This window comes from Prionailurus bengalensis, chromosome E1 (genome assembly GCF_016509475.1).
Source record: "Prionailurus bengalensis isolate Pbe53 chromosome E1, Fcat_Pben_1.1_paternal_pri, whole genome shotgun sequence".
Classification (NCBI taxonomy): Eukaryota; Metazoa; Chordata; class Mammalia; order Carnivora; family Felidae; genus Prionailurus; species Prionailurus bengalensis.
In genome coordinates this window covers 3135400-3155831 of record NC_057347.1, presented here as the reverse complement: position 1 = coordinate 3155831, position 20432 = coordinate 3135400, and the positions used below count along the sequence as shown (strand labels likewise).

Below are 20432 nucleotides of genomic sequence, written 5' to 3'. Positions count from 1 at the left end.
TCATACAGGAAAGGGGTAATCCATCATTACCTTTATTGTTGCCCAGGAACGTTGAGTGCCTTCTCTGTAGCGCTGACGTGCCGGCAGGTGCCATGGGTGCTCGGAAGGCTAGTTCCTGGCCGTGCGAGAGAAATAGCTGAGGCTGGGGATTGACCTTGCACTTGTACACATAGCTCTGCCCGAGACGCACACATCATTCCTTTTTAACTGGGTTTTTTTAAATATCTGAGTAAGGAGTGCCTGGGTGGCTCAGTCATTTGAGCGTCTGACATTAACTCAGGCCATGATCTCATGGTTCATGGGTTCAAGCCCTGCATCGGGCTCCATGCTGACAGCTCAGAGCCTGGAGCCTGCTTCGGAGTCTGTGTCTCCCTCTCTCTCTGCCCCTCCCCTGCTCACACTCTGTCTCTCTCTCAGAAATATTTAAAAATATATATAGAATAAAAAAATAAACGAGTAACGTATGTTCCTTTTAGGAAAACTTGAAAATACAAGAGAACTAAAAAGGTAAATAAAAATCACCCAGGAGTGACTCTTGAAAACATTTTGGGATATTTCTTTCCATCTTTCGATGACTATATCTGCATAGGTGTGTTTATGTGTAAACGTATGTGTATTTTTTCCACCAGGTACGCACGTGTAGACTTACAGTCTTTTTATCGGTAATACAGAGTAGGGAATAGGATAGATTAGAAAAGGATCACAAACAACGAAAGGCAGGAGATAACAGAAGTGGATGCAGTCGAAACGAATGAAAACGTGAGAAATAGTTAAATTGTGGACTTAGGTCATTGGCTCTTTCCTTTTTCTGCTGGAAGTCAGAGTTTCGATTACGGCAGCCTTGGCTGTTCCGTAACCAACAAGTCTGCGGGTCAAAGAAGGGCGCTTTCTGCTGCCATTGCAGATGGAATCCAGCTGAGAAACTATTCTAGCCTTTATGGGTTTGGGGGAGACCTTTCTGGGGCCCCAGCTGTATGATGAACACTGGGTAGAACTTCACTTCCTGTTGATAGAAGAAAGCGCCATAACTGGCATCCAGAATACAAAGCTGATGGAGACAGCCAGGATCCGTCCTTTGATACAAGCAACGTCTTTCTGGTAAAATTCGCTTTTATTGAGGTACATAATCTGCGTAAAGTGCACAGATCTTAAAGGTACAGCCCAGTGAACGTATGTCCCCCCAGACCGGTGCTGTGTTGAACGTCACCCTGGTCCTCGCTAAGCAGAGCCCTCTGGGTATTCCTCTTGCAGCCTTTTCTGTTGCATGATAAATGCCTACAAGTCACCCGCAGGGAGCCAGAGTCGTCTTGTTTTAGGCCTGAGAACACGTTGGGGGGCGGGGGGCATGAAAAAAGACTTTTTCAAACACTGTGCTTTGACTTTTCTCTGGCACAGCTGCTTCAACCTAGTGTTTGTCCTTGGAGGATTAAGCCCGTGTTCAGTTTGCCTCCTGTTTCAAGAAACAGAAGGTAGATGTGCAGAAAATCTCAGATTACCCCCTGGTCGTTTCTTTATTGTTACTTTGACACGATTCTTGCCTCTTAGAGAAACGGAACTCAGAGTTTCCTTTTCTTTTTTTTTAGTATTTGTTTATCTTGAGAGAGAGAGAGAGAGAGAGAGTGCGAGTGGGGTGGGATGGGTGGGCAGAGAAAGAAGGAGACACAGAATCCGAAGCAGGCTCCGGGCTCTGAGCTGTCCGCACAGAGCCCGACACGGGGGCTTGAACCCACGAACCGCAAGATCATGACCTGAGCGGAAGGCGGAAGCTCAACCGACTGAGCCACCCAGGCGCCCCGGAACTCACAGTTCGTAGGCAGACATGTCCACTGATGTTAACAGGAGATCTTTGGGCTGCTTTTCTTACAGATACGAGATCCTGACTCCAAATGCTATTCCCAAGGGTTTCATGGACGGCAAACAGGCTTGTGAGCGAATGGTAAGCTTCCCTCGACCTCTCTGGTTTGCAGCCTATCGATACGGTGTGTCCCGTAACAAGCTGTGAACAGACTCTTCCCTCTTCCCTCTTTCAGATCAGGGCTTTAGAATTGGACCCAAACTTGTACAGAATCGGACAGAGCAAGATATTTTTCAGAGCTGGCGTTTTGGCGCACTTAGAGGAAGAAAGAGATTTAAAAATTACCGACATCATCATCTTCTTCCAGGCCGTTTGCAGAGGTTACCTGGCCAGAAAGTAAGTGGATAGTCGCGAATCCGACACTCGCGGAGCATGGGCACCTTGGCCTTGAGGAAACGGGCCAAGACAGAAGATAAAGGGCTTGGGGGTCTTGCTTCGTTCGGCGTGGGTTTCTCCGAGGCTCTGAGATCCGCAGGATGGGGAAGGTGCCGGCCCTGGGCAGGGGGGCTGGGAGGAGAGCAGCTTTCCAGTAGGAGCAGCACAGAAGCAATTCTAGAAGGCGTGCCCGGAGCCTGGCAGGTGAGGGAAGCAGGGAAAGAGAAGCAGGAAGGACGCTGAGGGGTGAGCCGAAGACCCTGGGTCTTGAGGGTCACCCGGCTACCGCGACAGGACAGGCGGGGACCAGAGAGCAATCAGGAGCACCATGGTGGGAGACCCTGGAGTGGAAGACGGCCGTCCCCGGCCCACGGTGGTGACAGAGACAGACCGGTTGCCGGATCCGGATCCGGTTGCTTAGCACTGGAGTGGAGCCAGATGCAGTGATGGTGTTTCCTTCACCTCCTCCCGTAGGAGCCCGGGGCCCCAGAGGGGAGGGTGGGCCTGCTCCGGAGGCTTCGGTCTGCAGCCCGACGCTCCCCATCGGCCTGGCAGGAGGGCAGCTCCGGGCGACGGGCAGTGTGCCGCCCGACGCCGTCCTGAGGGATGTCAGCCCGGTGAGGAGGAGGCGGGATCTGTGAGTCTTGGCCCACACGTGACAGAGTCTCGAGTAGAAGAGGCGGCTCGGAAAGTCCGAGAATGCGTGTCGTCCTCAACGATTCACACCCAGGCAACGGTGCACAAGGACAGAAGGCTTGGTTTTTCCGTGTCCTCGCTTGCAGCGTGTCACCGGTCCGCAAACACCGCTGTCACCGTAGCTGCCGCAGCACAAGACGCCTGACAGAACAGGAGCGGACACAGGCGGGTGCCTTCCTAATGGCTGCCAGAGCCTACAGCTGTCAGGAACGCGGGACGTTAACTATATAAATTGTGCAAGCACGTGCCGCTTCCTCCCTGAACTCTGAACCCTGCAAAATTATCACCAAGATCCATCATCAGAAACAAAGATCTTTTTTTTTTTTTTTATAATGTTTATTCAGTTTTTGAAAGAGACCGAGCACAAGCGGGGGAGCGGCAGAGAGAGAGAGGGAGAGAGAGAGAGAGAGAGGGGGAGAGAGACCTAGAATCCGAAGCGAGGAAGAGAGGGAGAGAGACCTAGAATCCGAAGCAAGTTCCAGGCTCCGAGCTGTCAGCACAGAGCCCGACGCGGGGCTGGAACCCACGAATCGTGAGATCATGACCTGGGCCGAAGTCAGACGCTTAACCAGCTGAGCCACCCAGGCGCCCGAGATCTCCTCTTAAAGACTAACAGCTAACACGAGCATGTGACCGCTACATAAGGCACTGTGCCTGTCATTTGCAGCTCCAAAATTAGGCCTTCGAAAGAGCCAGACTAGAATTCGGAAAGAGGCAGAGCAGTGCGTACAGGTCAGACACAGAGACGTGGACAGAAGCCCGTGAGCTGGCAGCCGGAGCACCCTAGAGGCCACTGGCACCAGTGGACAAAGAGGGAGGAAACAGGGCTGTGGCCCGTCGGCCTCCTGACACCAGGACACCAGGGGACATACTTCAGATGCAGGTCCCGGAGCCCCCGGCAGAGAGCGCGGTGCGCCCGGCAGACAGGTTCAGCTGAAGGCAGTGGCGGGTGGGGTGGGTGGGGGGAGCCAGCTGCCTCGTTCAGACAGAGTGGCCGGCATGTTCTTGACTCATCTTCTCCCAGAGGCCACGGGGACATCAGGGCGACGGTCCTCAGTAAGGAGGTTGAGGGATTTTTACGGCAGCCTTGAAGGAGCCTGCAAGAATGGGAAGGCAGATGCTGTTATACGGTGCTAAAAACTGCACTTGAAACTGTTGTTTTGTGGCAGAAACTATTAAAAGTAAGGCTTGGCCGAACTGGCTCAGCTGGTAGGAGTAAGAAGGAAGAAGATCTGGTAGGAGCGACACTCAGGGCAGGTATACAGCCACAGCCGGAGGACATTTAAGCGGCGAGTTGGCGACACGGAAGTCCGGGGTCCTGCGAGGGAATGGGACCCGTAGGGCAGCAGAAGGGGAAGAGGAGCCGTCCGTGCTCCTGAACCGCGGCCGTCTAGTCTTGAGGCCGTCCCGCATGAATCCAGTGGATACTGGTCGTTGCTGGAGTGAACGCATAATTCTAGACTTTTCTTCCTGTCTTTTCCGTTCGCTTCAAGTGCATCTCTTGCCCCGGAGAACCCTGTAGCCGGTCTTACAAAGAGTTATGGAAAGGATGCCGGAGGAACGATCACAGATCTAGGGGCGCCCGATGGTTCTTTTGTTCACCCGGCACATATTTTGAGGGGCCCTGAGTACATGTCTCCCTGGGTTGGATGCTGGAGCACAGGAGTAACTGGGCTGTGCTCTCTGCTCCCGAGGAGCCGAGCCTGGTTGGGAAGGGGGCTGCGTTTGTGGACGGGGTGCAGCCAGCCTGGGGCTGCGACAAGGTGAAGGAGGCCACGAGGTCACCCTGGTACCTAGTTTTCCGTAGTGGGTGGTCCGTAGGGGCGTGCAGCAGACAAAGCCATACAGACCTGCCTGAGGGAGAGGCTCAGAGCCCAGGAAGCCCTTCGACAGTTCAGGAGGTGATGGGGGCGGAGCCAGAGTGCTGGGCCACAGGGGGCACAGGGTAGGGCCTGGGGAGCCTGTGGGTCCCGAAAGTGTCATCGTCAGTAGAAAGATAAGTCACCTACTAGGAGGAGGGGCAGCACAGTGACCTGGGTTGGGGTTGGGGTTTGTTTAGGCCAGAGAGGGGGGTTGGGGCTTCAGAAAGGGGGCTCCGATCCTGAAGGCGAGGGAGAAACTGAACATACTGCAAAGGATGACCAGTAAGTGGGTCTGGGATCATCGGCCACTGAAGGCAGCACAGGGGAGTGGGAAAGCCCAGACTTGGTAACGAGGAGACTGGGGCTCGAGACATGTCTGCGTGGCCTGGCCTGGCCGATGAACGTCTGTCTGTCTGAGAACAAGAGGCATCAGCTCGACTGTCTGCGGGTCCTTCCGACTCCGGGATGCTGCAGGGCGGAGGAAGGGCGGGCAAGATGAGGCTGGAAGGGGACGATGCCGTGTCCGTGCCAGGTTGGAAGAGGAAGTAGTTAGCGATCGGGTGCACCAGCCAGGGGAGCGTGGGAAACCCGGGGAGGAGCGGGTTTCTTCGTGCCCGGGAACGTGCGGACACGGGCACACGGCGGAGGACGAGGGACGCTCGGGGCAGCGTCTGCGAAGAAAGCGGCCGGCCACCATCAGGACGCGTTTTCTCTGCGCACTAACCGTCCTCCCGGTTGTCTAGGGCCTTCGCCAAGAAGCAGCAGCAGCTGAGCGCCCTGAAGGTCCTGCAGCGGAACTGCGCCGCCTACCTGAAGCTCCGTCACTGGCAGTGGTGGCGCGTCTTCACCAAGGTGGGCTTCGCGGCGTGGGGGGAGGGGGAGCCTGGAAGGTCCCGGCGGGGAGGGGAAGCCTGGACGAGGCCGCGGTCCCTGCCCGGGCACAGGGTGACGTGCGATTTGATCCCGTCACAGGTGAAGCCGCTCCTCCAAGTGACCCGCCAAGAGGAGGAGCTTCAGGCCAAGGACGAGGAGCTGCTGAAGGTGAAGGAGAAGCAGACGAAGGTGGAGGGCGAGCTGGAGGAGATGGAACGCAAGCACCAGCAGGTGCGCCTGGGTGCCGCTCACGGGGACCCACCTGCCGGCGGCCGCACCCGCCACAGTTGGGTTCACGTAAACCGCAGTCCGCCTCCCCTCACGTGGTTTTGCCTCGGCCCTTCTTGGACACGTAGGTGTCCCATTTGCCACCAGGCACGCGTTCCTGACACCTGCTGCCCGTGGGACTCCCACCGTGTCCCCTGCCTGGGATGGCTCCCGAGGGCCTCGAAAGTAAAGACGAGACCACACCGGGCCACCCGAGTCCTGCGTCGGCGTCCTTCGCCGGTGGGGATGCTTCACAGACCAGGCAGGGGCTCGGGAAGCGTGTGTAGACGACCGGGTTCAGGGCCTGAGAGACTAAGGATGAAGGCCAGGGGTATCCCTTGATCCCAGACGGCCGTAGCTGGCCCCCTGAACACACTCGAATAAGATTTTCCCCCCGCCTCTGTCAGTTACCTTAATGGAAGAACAGGAGCTCCTAAAGTCGCATGAACTTAGTGTTGTTCAGGATGACCTGAGACGACAGAAACCAGCAGAAACGTTCTCTAGCTCACTTTGCCGTAAAGAATATTGGAAAGTTTTGCCAGCGACGTTACAGATATCTAAGCCTCCATTTCTACGGTGATGAGCATGGCCGCTGAAATCGGAGTGACCGTCTGCGGTGGGGGGAGGTGGGGGGCAGCGACCACACTGACGCTCGGTTGTGGTTGCAGCTTCTGGAGGAGAAGAACATCCTGGCGGAGCAGCTGCAGGCGGAGACGGAGCTCTTTGCCGAAGCGGAAGAGATGAGGGCGAGGCTCGCTGCTAAGAAGCAGGAGCTGGAGGAGATCCTCCACGACCTGGAATCCAGGGTTGAAGAAGAAGAAGAAAGAAACCAAATCCTCCAGAACGAAAAGAAGAAGATGCAAGCACACATTCAGGTATGTAGGACGGTCTCCGTCCAGAACCGGGTTGGGTTTTCCGAGCGGCCCTGCCGAAGAAACAAATGGAAGCTGTGGGTTTGCGTTGTGTCCCCTGAGGGGCAACAGGAGTCCACGTTCCAGGTCCTGCCCTTCAAAGATGGCCGGCAGTGGGAGCGCCCAGTGGCTTAGTCGGTTAAGCGTCCGACTCTTGGTCTCAGCTCAGGTTGTGATCTCACAGTTTGTGAGTTCGAGCCCTCCATCGGGCTCTGCACTGACAGTATGGAGCCTGCTTGGGATTCTCTCTCTGCTCCTCCCCTGCTCGCTCGCACGTTGCGCATTCCCTCTCTCTCTCTCTCTCTCAAAATAAATAAACTTAAAAAAATTAAGACGTCCAGCACTAAAAGCACACACGTAACAGACTGTCTTCGAGCGTCTTCCAGCGTGCAGAGTGATTCAGAGTAGGAGCATCGCAGGGCCTGGAACACTTTGTAGGGGACCCCGTTTGTCCTTTGTGTTGTCACTAATGACAGCACTGCTCGCTCCGTTCACTAGATAGGCCTCTGTTCGGGAGTTTGGTTCATAAGAAGGGCTCAGCTCCAACACAGGAGGCGGCCAGGAATCAGAATAAAAGACTTAGCGCTTCCCAGGAGTTACGGAGACACAGGCTGTCCTCCCGCGTAGTGCAAATACACGGTTCAGACAGTGCTAACTCTGCCCACGGCCTAGGACGCTCCCTTCTCTTTTTCTCCTTGTCTCCCACACCCAGCCTCCCGAATATGTTCTTGAGTGTCACGGTGTCTGTGTCTCAGCCACCATTGCTTCGTGGGTCCAGCACCAGACTTTCGTCCAGGTCTCTTCTTGAATTTTCTCTCCCCTGATAGCTTACCTTGGCAAAGCTCAGACAATTCAGACGATTCTCAAAACCGCAGAAGATCTCACGTTATTTCCTTGGCAAAGACCGCGTGCAGTAACTCATCTGGACACTTTCCATCCTTCAAGGCACTCGGCTTCCCGGTGCCTCCTGATAGGTTAGCAGAAGATCACGAGACCTGTAAAAAGTGTGCTCTCATTCAGCAAGTCCAGTTCTGGGACTTTATTCTAAGCATAAATCGATGCAAGCCAGCTGGTTATGTACCAGTCAGGAGTGTTAGGCCACGGCAGTTCCGTGCAGTTACAGGTAAAAAGAGGCTTATTGTCACGGGGATCCCTAGTGCATTACTAAGAAGTGTGTGCGGGAAGATCGACGTCAAAATACGTTTCTGCGACTTAACGAGTTTATACGCATGATTTTGTGTGGGACCAGACAGAGACCTAGAGTTTCTGCCAACAATAGTGAGCTCTCCTTGGTGGTATTGTTACCCGTAGTTGGGACTTTCTTTTTAAGAGCATGTGCTCGTTTGAGAAATAACGTGTATTCGTGTGGGGGAAGGGTGCCCAGAGTCCCTCCCCCCCAGTGTCCCCAGGCCTGGTTTTGTACGCTCCAGCTGTTAACACCCTCGTGTGAAATGCTTGTGTTTCTTCAGCGTGTGCAGAAAAACAGATCTGTCCTGGGGGAGCAGAGTTAGTGTTGTATTTTGCTTGTTCTGTACTTCCTATCCTCCCCTTCCCTTCTAGATTCCTTTGGGGCTTCTCGGGTGTTGGCACTGTTCTCTGAATTTATTATCTCATTTTGTGACATGTAAGTTCATTCAAACACATTCTAAAAATATTGATGGTAGTAGGTTTTATTTTGTTTTTTGTTTTCTTTTTTTTCCCCATTTTCCTCCATCTGAGGAAATCCTATCCAGAAGTCAGACTATCAGAGGTCCTGCGGTCCCCGCATGGCCCCTGGGAAAACTCAACCTCGTCGGTCCCTCCTCTGTTCCTTTCCCACCTGTGAGCCTTTGAGGGACTTCTGATGTGTACCTTTTTCAACCAAACAACTGGAGCTGTTTTTGGTTTGATTTTAAGATGAATTTCCTAATTACGGTATCAATAAATGCTTATTGTAGAAAACCTAGGGAACACAGCACCTCTGGTCTCCTCCCTCCCATCACCCCCATTACCGACATTTTTTCTGCTTGCCTGTATTTCTAACCAGATATACAGATATAGTTGAAATTATACTGAACGTACTGCTCTGCTCATTGCTTTTGTGAATTTAGGACCGTGCGGTACAGGGATGCACCTGACCAAAACCAGACTGTGGGAAAGAAACCGTATGACAAATGACCTGTTCTGTTTCAAAAACAAATAAATGGCAAGGAAGGGAGGCAGAGATACACGGGAGCCTAGAGAACAAGGAGTCTCCAGAGGCTTTGGAGTCACAGTGTGTGAACCTTATTTGGATTCCAGTTCAAATAAACAAATGTATTTTTTTTTAAGTTCATTTATTTTGAGAGAGAGGATCCCAAGCAGGGTCCATGCTGTCAGTGCAGAGTCCAACGTGGGGCTGGAACCCACGAACTGCGAGATCGTGACCTGACCCGAGATCAAGAGTCAGACGCTTAACAGATTGAGCCACCCAGGCGCCCCAAAAATGTATTTTTAAGCAGTCTTTACCTTTTAGAGGTACAGCCTGAAGGTTTTACAGTAACCCATGAGGTTTGGGATTTGCCGCAAAATAACCCAAGAGGCGAAGGGGGACCGCGGAGGTAGAGAGGAGAGGACGCTGGCCGTGAGTCCGACGCTTGTCAAAGCTGGGCTGACGGGTGCGCCCTTCCGGCTCGTTCTGCCGCTGTGTTTGAAGTTTTGCACGAGAAAATGACCGTCTCTTGCATGGGTCTCATTCCCGCGTCAACCACGATAGGTCTTGTAAACAGACCGTTCGTGGATGTGTCCGTACAGCCCTGGTCCATAACGTACATGTGTACTACATATGATGAGGCAGGGCAGGACACGGAAGTGTGTCTTACCTTAGAAAACTGCACACGCCAGAATCCCACCCCACTTGGGGATGGGCTCACGCGGTGAGGCAGGCTTGAGCCGAGACCACCCCTCTCTCAAATACGAATTTTAATTCCTATGTTATTCCCCTTCACAAATACACCCTCTACTCAGCAAGAGATTTTGTGGCACGTTCACCGTCCTTCGATACTATGAATGACCTTTTTACGTACATCGCACCTGTGGCTATGTCCCGAAATTGCTGGTGTGAAAGGAATGCTGGTTTTCGGAGCTTGCTGTCCTCTGCCACATTGGCTTCCAGAAGGACAGACCCGGAATGGGCTGCAGCCTGCAGTGGGTGCAAACGTCTGCTTCTCTTCCCTGTGCTTCACGTCTGTAAAAACACCCCTGCCGTTTGGCGTTTCACCACACCTCAGCGTTTCACTTCCCTGCGCCTTGGTGGAGGGGTGCGTGGTGGCGTCCTGTGGAGAGCGGGGGGGCGGCTGACTGTGTGCTCTTCTTCCCAAGGACTTGGAGGAGCAGCTGGACGAGGAGGAAGGGGCTCGCCAGAAACTCCAGCTGGAGAAGGTGACGGCAGAGGCGAAGACCAAGAAGATGGAGGAGGAGATCCTGCTTCTCGAGGACCAAAACTCAAAATTTATCAAAGTAAGAGACTGCTTCTGAGCTGATTTTGGGGGTGCCTGGCTGGCCCAGTGGGTAGAGCCTGAGATCGTGAGTTCAAGCCCCATGTTGGGCGTGGAGCCTCCTTAAAAAGTGGATTTTTGAAGGGCGACTGGGTGGCTTAGTCGGTTGAGCGTCTGGCTTCAGCTCAGGTCATGATCTCACGGTTAGTGGGTTCAAGCCCCACATCGGGCTCTGTGCCGACAGCTCAGAGCCTGGAGCCTGCTTCAGATTCTGTGTCTCCCTCTTTCTCTGCACCTCCCCTGCTCGTGCTCCATCTCACTCTCTCTCAAAAATACATAAACATTAAAAAAAATTTTTTTAAGTGGATTTTAGAATGTGGGAAATCCGTATGTTGACAGACTCGCTGAAAGGGGCTTCCTTCAAGAAATTCTCAAGAGTTCAGGTTCATTTACTTACTTTTTCTAACACTCAACTTCTATAGATTTGTAAAGGTAGAAAGTCTTTAGTTTTTTAGATCTTGGGACCAAATAGCCTCCTGATCCTTCAGATGTGTAACATGCACGTTCTGTGTGCATCGGTCCCTCCTTGATGACCAGCTCCTGCCCGCGCACGCACAGCTGCGCTCCATGTGGGCTGCGGGACTCGGGGGGGGGGGGGGGGGGCGCAGGGGGGGCCTACACGAGTGAACCTCCCGCCTCTCGGGAGCAGTCGGAGCCACGGGGGGACGTGGTACCACAAGCCCGTTTCCTGAGCGACACCACACCCCACGCGTGGTTGTGCGTGTCTTCGCTGAAGCGGTGACTTTCTACTCAGGAAAAGAAACTCTTGGAGGATCGCATCGCGGAGTGCTCCTCTCAGCTGGCTGAAGAGGAAGAAAAGGCCAAAAATTTGGCCAAAATCAGAAATAAGCAAGAAGTGATGATCTCAGATTTAGAAGGTTAGTATTTGGGGTCAGAGAAACGTGGGACTGGGCTTGTGAGCGTTTAGATTTTACTTAAATCAGAACATGTGGTAATGGGAAATGGGTGTGCCGATTACTAATCAGTTTGGATTCAATTACACGGGCGTATTTTGAGTTATTATCTGCTGCCTAGTCTCCAAGTATTTATGATGGGGTAGCGCCAACCTAAACTTTGATTTTATGAAGTTAGATCCCACGGTGAAACGCCTTGCCCCCTTGATGGACGCAGCGGGGCTCTAAGTTTGAGTCGTAGAAGCCAGTGGACTTTGTGTTTAATCTGACAGCTGCGTGAGGGCGTATAGGGTTCACTTCACAAAGAGACTGATGGCTACTGCCACGGAAAGTGTTGGGGACAGAGAACCCGCTGAGGGGAATCGCATCGCACGGAGACGGCAGAAGCTGTGTTGGGAAATCCCAGGGTGTCTACAGAGCGGACCCTGGCTTTCTACACAAGAACCCGGGAAAGAGGATGGAAGCTGGGGAGGCATCCACGCATCTGCCGTGTCAGCGGCTCGACCCTGTGTCTGTATCAGAGCAGCGCACGGCGCTCAACGCCCGGCTGTCACGTGTCCCTACAGCACCTGCGTGGCCGTGACCGCGCTCTCCCAGCGCACTGCTTTCGCAGTAGGGAGAAAGAAAACGAGAGGGTTTTTCAAAACCTATCTCGGGTTTTGTTGTCTCGCTGTTGCTTAGCACAGACGAGAGAGGATGGCAGCGGGAGAGATTTTCATACACCATTTTTGCCAGCGCGTGGCTCTTCCGCTCAAGGGAGCACAGAGCACACGTGCCTGCTCTGTCTCGGCCGTGTGATCAGCCCGTGGTGCCCAGTCTCCACCTTCCCACACACCGGCTCTGCTGGAGGACAGTCCTGGGAAGGGAGGGAGCGCAGGCGTAGTTGAAGAATCCTCGCGGGACTGTGACACCTGCCCCCACTCTGTCCTCTGCCTCCGTGCCCAGAACCTGTAGTCCTGGGTCCTGCCAGGAACTCCCAGGGAAGGGGGATGGAGCTCCGGGCACACTGCCCTCGCCTCTGCTGAGCCCCTCTGCAAACCTGGGCCCAGCGATGGCTGTGGGCTCCCTTCCCACGAAGTGACAGAATCCACCCAGTTTCTTCCTGAAAATACCATCCTCCCACCGACCACTCTCGCCTGCAGCTTGATCTCCGTGGGTTTCTGACGACTGAGCTGTAGACACGGTGGGGTCAAGGCGGTGGCCGCTTTTCGGTGAAATGGCGTATTTGCAGCTCGGGTCGGTTTCTCTCTCGAATTCGTTCATGTGGCCTGTCACTTGTCGGTTAAAGAGCTTCTTGGCCCTTGCCTTTCAGAACGCTTAAAGAAGGAAGAAAAGACCCGTCAGGAGCTGGAAAAGGCCAAGAGAAAACTCGACGGAGAGACCACCGACCTGCAGGACCAGATCGCGGAGCTGCAGGCGCAGATCGACGAGCTCAAGGTCCAGCTGGCCAAGAAGGAGGAGGAGCTGCAGGGCGCGCTGGCCAGGTCCGCCCCCCGCGCGGGGCCGTTACCGCGGGCTGTGCGCTCGGCAGAGCGTCCGGGGCTGGGCGCCGACGAAAACCCCGAGACGGGGACACGTAGTCTCCTTGCGGGTGTGGCACAGGAGGCTGAAAGAGCCGGGAGTCCACGGCTTGCGTCAGGGCAGCAAGAAGCACTCGTGAACCACCGTCGGTGTCCACGCCTAGGGATCGCTGGTCACCGAGGTCCCTGGAAACTCCCCCCAGAAGTCCTGTTACCACACCCAGCGTTTGGTCTCTATGTGTTAGAGAGTAATTCCACAGCGTGTTTTAGAAGTTGAGGGGAAACCCCTTCTCAGAAATGATCCCCTGCCAGGGGCACCCGGGCCGCTCAGTCGATTGAGCATCCGACTCTTGATTGCGGCTCAGGTCATGATCTCACGGTTCGTGAGTTCAAGCCCCACATTGGGCTCTGTGCTGACAGTGTGGACCCTGCTTGGGGTTCTCTGTCTCTTCCCCTCCTCTCTCACCCTCTCTCTCAGTAAATAAACATTAAGAAAAAAATGAATCCCCCTCGCTCATGGCATGATTTCCTGTTGAGTTTTAAATCATTTTAGAATGGAAATCATGCCTAGTAAATATATTGATATCTAATATTTCTTTCTAAAGAAGAATTACTTGGTTACATGGTCATAGAACTTAAACTTTACCATTTATCCTAAGCCAGTAAATCTCGTAACAGACCTCTTTTTCTGCCCTCTATCACAGTTGGTCTCATTTTGGCCAGATGTTGTGCTTTTCCTCTTAGAGGCGAGAGCTGGAATTCTGGATTCCTGTCTCTCACCCCAAGTATCCCAGCTCCTCCAGTCAGAAACTCTGCCAGCACTGAGCTAACATGCACAGCAGGTGTGAAGGCAGCAGGCCTCCTACTGACTTGCAAGAACTTCTTCGGATCTGCTGCTTCACTGTAGGCTGGACTGGACTGCCGCCCTGAGCAGTGTGCTCTTAACACTTCACTCTGGAGCGATTTTTTTTATATTCTGATCATTAAAATGAGCTTGTTTGTCCTTTTAATGGAAAACCGCAGCTCTCTGGAAAGGGGGCAGGGTTCCATTCCGGTTCTGATGATGCCGGTTCTGGTTCTGGCTCTGGGGCCTTCAGGTCATCGACCCCCGTGCCTCCTCCCCCTGCCCAGCAGGCCCAGCCCCGGCCACGGGCAGAGGGACGTGTGACTGGGGTCCGCTCGCAGAGGGGCACGGCGGGGGTGGGTTCCCCCCGGGGCGCTGGTGGCCGCCAGCTGAGCCCTTCTCGCGCTGGGCAATTTCGCAGGGGCGACGACGAGACGCTCCACAAGAACAACGCGCTCAAGGTGGTGCGCGAGCTGCAAGCCCAGATCGCCGAGCTGCAGGAGGACTTCGAATCGGAGAAGGCTTCGCGGAACAAGGCAGAGAAACAGAAGCGGGACTTGAGTGAGGAGCTGGAGGCCCTGAAAACGGAGCTGGAGGACACCCTGGACACCACCGCGGCTCAGCAGGAACTTCGGTGAGTGGCGCACAGGCGGGCACCCCCTGGCGTCTGGCAGAAATGCTTCGGGCGCGGTGGCCTCTTTGGGGACACGGGGCTTTTCCTTTCGTCGTTGTTCTGAGTATTTCTTTCCCTCCGGGAAGTAATGGCCAAGGAACAGGGACGGGCAATTATGGCCAAGGAAGAGGGACGAGATAGCTATGGTTAGAAACAAACCCGTGTCCGGTGGGGGAGGGGCGGCTGGCGGGGAAGGACCAGCAGACTGAGGTGTGCGGGCTGGGATGGGATCGGGAAAAGCCACACTCCTTGACGGACATCTCCAGGGGCAGGTGCACAGAGAGTTGGGCGGAGGCTTGTACCAGACCCGGAAGCCTGGAGGAGCAGGTGGGTCAGACAAGATGGGCAGGGCTGTGGGCGTGGTCAGCAGAGAAGGGAGGTTCACGTTTACCAAACGGAAAAGAAGGCAGGGCAGAGGCACGTGCCGTGTGACAGGCAAGGCCACAGCCAAGCGCAGGCGGGAAGAGTCGGGCGTGTGGAAGCCTCGGTGTGCCGCCCCCAGAGGGTCGCAGAGAGCTGGAGCAGCGAGTGGGAGGCGGCCCAGTGGAGGGGCTGACTGGGGCTCCTGCCGGCACTCGGTCGTGTCCTCACGTCAGCCGCTGGGTTGTGACCTCCCAGACTGCTGCCCTGGCCTCTTCCCGCCCGTCTGTTTGCTCCTCAAAACTCCAGCTTCCCGGGCGTGAGGGGCTGGTAGACGCGGCCGGCCGCGTGCAAACAGAGGCATGCACACACGCACCCAAGTGCGCGCACACGCCCCTCTGCTCGCTTCTCCGGGGTGTCCTCGCTCTGACGTGGCAGCTGAGCTAAGGCCTGGAATGAAACGCGAAGGGCGGGAGGGGAGTCACCTGTGAAGACAGGTGTGGTCAGGGAGGTAGGGAAGGACCAGTGTGTGTTCACCCAGCAGGTGGGGGGTGGGGGGGATCTGGAAAGGGGGACGTCACCGGGTCTGCAGAGAAGGCCGCTCTGAGGGTGAGGTGGCTGTCAGATAGTGGGTGTCGGCGAGGGAGTGGTCGGTGATGGAGGAGCCTCGCGATGCGTCTGGGGCTTTGCCCATGAACACGTAAGACCACGGCAGGGACGACAGGTCACGTCCCCAGAGAGAGCCGAAGCCCACGTGAGCCAGGCCGGCCCAGGCCTCCTCCCCCTCTTCAGAACAGCCCTGCTGTCAGCCGGGTTAAGTCCCGGCCTTCCCAGTAGAAGGTCTGCTTTTAAAAATCTGGCCAACGGGGGTGCCTGGGTGGCTCCGCCAGTTAAACGTCCAACTTTGGCTAAAGTCATGGTTTCACGGTCCGGAGTTCAAGCCCCAAGTCAGGCTCTGTGCTGTCACAAAAGCTCAGAGCCTGGAGCCTGCTTCTGATTCTGTGTCTCCCTCTCTCTGCCCCTTCCCCGCTTGCACTGTCTCTCTCTCAAAAACCAACGTCAAAGAAAAATTCTTTTTTAATCTGGAAACCACTGAACTAGACCTTATTGAATTGTCAATTCTCAATTCTCAGCTGGTTTTTGACCACGATAGAAAAAAAGGTTCCAGTCCTTTTTTCCCACTCCCCTCTTGAAAATAAGTCGATACATGCACACGTTTATTAAAACCAGGGACAGGCTCTAACGTAGCGCTCGTGGGTGCCGTTTTGTGAAGACTTCCGGTTGCCCGCAGCTCCGGGGTCTTGGTGCTGGCGTGAGCCGCTCTGGCCAAGGACCCCGCTGCCTCCCCACCAGCTCCTCCCCGTGCGTGTTTCCCCGGGTCGGTGTGAAAGTAACCAAACTTGGCACAAACTCTCTGGAGGACTTCCCGTGAAAGACGAAAAACAGTTGGGCGGCTCAGCCTGGAGGGGGGGCCGTGCAAGACTCCTGGTTTCATGTAGGAATTCGTACCCAGAGGACCGTGCCCCGCTAGCGGGAGAAATGACGTTGCCGTGTGACGGCCGACAGCACGGATCATTCACGGGGCCAAAGTGGCCAGATGCGGTGTCCGGCCTGGCCGGGCTGACGCTTATGTCCGGCGACCTCCCCCCTCTACCAAGTCCTTCCCCTCGAGGAGACTCAGGGACAGGCCCCCACCCCCCGGGTCGAGCCCAGTGAGACCACAGAGAATCTTCTGATCCCTTCTGTCCGGCTGCCTGTGAGCACCGGTCAAGGGAGGAGAACGTCAGCACCCAAGTCCCCGTCCTAACTGCTGATGCGCTCGAACCTCGGCGCGAGTTTGCCAGAGTTCTTCAGGCCGGTCGTAAAGCCCCAGCCACTCTGACCCCTGATGTCTGCAGCTTGCGCGGGGGTGGGATTTGCCGTGCTGGTTTCGGGTTTCATCAAGCTCTACGCTTCTGGTAAAGATGGCACTGAGACGGACAGATCTGTGAAGTCTTCTTCCAGTTAGCGAGGTCACCACCCTACACCTGTTACAGCAAATGACAAAAACGCTGGAAAACCACGTAAAGATATTTAATATTAATATGATCTTCGTTCCCTAAATGCAGGTTAGAGCAGACCTCAATTTATCTCAGGATCCTAACTCAGCTATGTCCCAGGGACGGGGAGAGTCCTGCCTCCGTCGGGACGCGCCGTCCTGTGATGCGGCCTCCCCCACCCTTAGCTCTGGAAAGCCACTTGGGGACCCACCTTTTCCAGCTGCAGTGAGACGTCCGCTGGGGTTGTGGCAGGCAGCTGGCCATCTGGCCTTAACCAGCTCCTGCCCCCCACCACCGTCTGGTGACCATAAGGATGAGCACTGTGTCTGACCGTACGTCAGACGGAGGAGTTGAAGGGAGCTGAACTCTCTCTGGAGGGATCCCCAGGGTCACAGCGGCCACACGGCTTTCCGGCACCTACCAGACCAGATAGTTATCAAAGGAACTGAGGGGATATCTTTTGCGTGACGATGGCGACACCCCAAATATAGTGAGGGCCGTTCTAGGCCAGGGCCTGTGCCCAGTACTTCCCCCGTGTGACCCTCACAGCCTCGTGAGCCCAGGGTTCGGTCGTGACCCTCGTGCTGGGGGTGCAGAAGCCGAGGTTGAGGGTTAATGTCGTGCGGGGTCGCGGAGTTGGGAAGCATCACACCGTGTCCATCGCCTCGGGGGGAAACTGATGTCCTGCGCGAAACAAAACCACAGCTTCACTGTGTGATTGTGTTCTAAGTCGGTCCGTCGGTTAATTCTGAGCCGCTTTCTCTACGATGTGTCCGTCTAGCACCAAACGTGAACAAGAAGTGGCAGAGTTGAAGAAGGCTCTGGAGGAAGAGACCAGGAACCACGAAGCCCAAATCCAGGACATGCGACAGAGACACGCCACAGCCCTGGAGGAGCTCTCGGAGCAGCTGGAACAGGCCAAGAGGGTGAGAGGGGCAGGCGCGTGGGCCCGTGTCCTGCAGGAGATCGGCCATCGGGCGCACATCCGTCCAGTCGGTGCTGAGCCCGGCCTCGGCACGGCCGTGGGGGCTGACACGGCCAGCAGCTCGCAGGGCGCTGTGTACCCGAGGGGTCACGGGCCCTTGACTTTTTGTTGTTTTTTTCAATAACTGGGGGGACCCGGCGGCCGTCTCCAATCCCGTTCCTCCCAGGGCCGCCCTCCACCAGCGCCCCCCCCTCCCGATGGCCATGCTCAAAACCCTTGAGCGCTCTGTGCCTGTCCCCATCTGCGGCCAGCCGGTCCCCAGGCCCCGCGGCCATTTCACGTGTCCCTCGTGCTCTCCTCCTTCCTCCCACCTCTGGCAGTCTGAAGCCACCACACGCGGTGTCGCCCTCCTTTCGCCGCCATCCCCGCCCCGAGTCTCACACAGGCTTCCGTCCTGACAACACAGCAGCTCGTCCCCCCGCTGGCCCCCGGGGCAGACGGGCGTCCTTCCCCATTCCTCCCCGTCGCCCTTCCTTCGTGCCTTCTGCTCCCGCTCCGGGGCCCCCTTCTGTCTTCCGCGGGTCCACACGTGCGCTCTCGGTATTAACGTTGACTGGACGTGCACATTTGCATGTGTCTGTCACCATGCTCGGTACACCGCGTGCGTTGCCTTTAACCGTCACCACAACCTTGTGCGGTAGACTCTCGACTGTCGTTTCCGTTCAGAGGATGAGGAAACTGAGGCCGGCAGGGTCAGGAAACTAATCGAGGGTCACACAGCCAGAACGTGGAACGGCAGAGTGAAGCCGGGCACTCAGGCCCCAGAGCCCCCACGCGACCCCCAGCTGCACCACCTCAAAAGCCCATCCCCAGGCCCAGGCCCCCCACGAGGCGATCCCTGCAGCCGTGCGACCTGTTGTGGTCACCCCTGCACTGACACCCCTGTGTTAGTCTTACCCCAGCCACAGGGGTCTCAGCTCCTCACTAAGAACAGTTTTCTCGACGGAACACGTTTCTAGAAAGGATAACCCGAGTGGATGATTACACGACGGGACGTACCCCGAGTCGCCCCCACGCTGACCAGGATGGATTCCGTGGTGTGCTGAGCCCCCACACGTCTGGCTCTCCTACCCTGGGCAGGGAGCAGAGGGCGTTTCCTCCGTAGAGATCTCCGTGCTCGGGGAGAGTGGAGGTTTTCATTCGCTCACTCCGATGCTGAGTGCAGCCCGGGTATCGGGCACCATCCTGCTGATACAAAAAGCAGCGCCTTGTATGGAGTGTTCTAAAAATACTGGCAAATTTCTCTTCCCTCCCCTCCTAGTTCAAGGCGAATCTGGAGAAGAACAAGCAGGGCCTGGAGACTGACAACAAAGAGCTGGCGTGTGAGGTCAAGGTGCTGCAGCAGGTCAAGGCCGAGTCTGAGCACAAGAGGAAGAAACTGGACGCGCAGGTGCAGGAGCTCCACGCCAAGGTCTCGGAAGGAGACAGACTCCGGGTGGAGCTGGCCGAGAAAGCAAACAAGTTACAGGTGAGCCCGGAAAACCCAACTCGGGGCGCACCCGCGGCGGCCTGTCCGCGACCGTCGAGCCCCTTGGGGACCGCTGCCGTCAGGGGTGCGTGGTGTGTTTAAGTTCAGTCCTACTAGGTATCTCAGGGACGGACAGCACGAATTGGCCTTAATTGTACTAAATCCCACACTGAACAGTGGGTATAGCTTTGGGCTTTAAACACAACTTCAGCTGCTCCATTAGACCAGTCAGTAAGACAAGTGGGGCAGTGGGCGCAGAAACGGGTGCCTGGTGTCGGTGCTGAAAACTGGATTTTGTATACACTGCTGGTCCAAGTATAAATTGAGACAACGTTTTCTAAAGAACAGGTCAGCAGTTTTGGTGTCACAGGCCTTAAAAATATGAATACCCTGGGGCGCCTGGCTGGCTCAGTGGGTAGAGTGTGTGACTCCTGATGTCAGGGTTGTGAGTTCAAGCCCCACACTGGGTGCAGAGATTACTTAAAAGTAAAATCTTGGGAGTGCCTGGCTGGCTCAGTCAGTCAGGCGTCTGGCTGTTGGTTTCGGCTCAGGTCGTGATCTCATGGTTTGTGAGTTTGAGCCCCTCTTCAGGCTCTACGCCGATGGTGCAGAGCCTCTCCCTCCCTCCCTCTCTGCCCCTCCCCCACTTGTTCTCTCTCTCCCTCTCCCCCACCCCCACGCGCTCTCTCAAATATTTACAAAATTAAAATCCTGAAAAAGAGAAGACAGTTCGTATACATGTGAAAGACGAAGACACGTGTACGTATAGGATACCCTACAGTCCGACAGAGTGATGTCTAGTAATGTAACCCAGGGAGATGAGGGTCACACACAGACTCTACTTCCGAGAATGCTCGTTGCAGGAAGATGTACGAAAGAGCGTAATTGGAATAACTTTCGTGTCCAAGTGTGGACTCCTACGCCACCAATAAAGATGAGACGATAGAACAGTGTCTGTGGGTGAGAAAAGACGCACGTTCCGTGGTGCTGCGCTAGAAACGGCTTCCAGAGCCGAGCTATGCCAGACGCCCGAGACCACCGGGCGGACTCCCAGGACTCCGCGCGGGGGCCCGCCCACGGCCATATTTATCACAGTGAAAGGATACAGAGCGAATCAGTAAAGGGAAAAGGCGGGAGGCCCTGAGGAAACCAGGTGCGAGCTCCCAGCAGGCCCCCTTGGGGGCAGGGAGCTGGGCCGGCACGTGGGCCGTCCTTTCCACGCGGAAGCTCGCGGAGCCTCGGGGCCCAGCGGTTTGGTTGGGGGCTGGTCCCGAC

At 55.6% G+C, this 20432-nt stretch overlaps 2 protein-coding genes and 1 long non-coding RNA gene across 11 annotated transcripts in view; 1 reads left to right on the top strand and 2 right to left on the bottom strand.

Moving 5' to 3' along the window:
• MYH10 (myosin heavy chain 10) overlaps positions 1–20432 on the top strand; it is a 132696-nt gene that overhangs the window by 92579 nt on the left and 19685 nt on the right. For all 6 annotated transcript variants that reach the window (XM_043583088.1, XM_043583089.1, XM_043583085.1 and 3 more), the window contains 11 exons: positions 1867–1936; positions 2031–2191; positions 5532–5640; positions 5761–5892; positions 6597–6803; positions 10179–10316; positions 11109–11232; positions 12581–12752; positions 14054–14266; positions 17486–17630; positions 18951–19157. In XM_043583088.1, the coding sequence (XP_043439023.1) occupies positions 1867–1936; positions 2031–2191; positions 5532–5640; positions 5761–5892; positions 6597–6803; positions 10179–10316; positions 11109–11232; positions 12581–12752; positions 14054–14266; positions 17486–17630; positions 18951–19157 (1678 nt within the window). The remainder of the gene's footprint in view (positions 1–1866; positions 1937–2030; positions 2192–5531; positions 5641–5760; positions 5893–6596; positions 6804–10178; positions 10317–11108; positions 11233–12580; positions 12753–14053; positions 14267–17485; positions 17631–18950; positions 19158–20432) is intronic.
• Positions 3480–20432, bottom strand: part of NDEL1 (nudE neurodevelopment protein 1 like 1) — a 100559-nt gene continuing 83606 nt past the window's right edge. For 3 of the 4 annotated variants that reach the window (XM_043583093.1, XM_043583094.1, XM_043583091.1), the window contains one exon: positions 3480–4023. In XM_043583093.1, coding sequence (XP_043439028.1) covers positions 3660–4023 — 364 coding nt within the window. In that variant the 3' untranslated portion in view covers positions 3480–3659. The remainder of the gene's footprint in view (positions 4024–20432) is intronic. The other variant, XM_043583090.1, reaches the window with a different exon arrangement.
• LOC122484942 lies at positions 15870–17491 on the bottom strand. Its single transcript, XR_006297748.1, has 2 exons — positions 16916–17491; positions 15870–16692 (listed from the first exon to the last, which is right to left on the bottom strand). It is a non-coding gene; the product is annotated as an uncharacterized LOC122484942 (long non-coding RNA).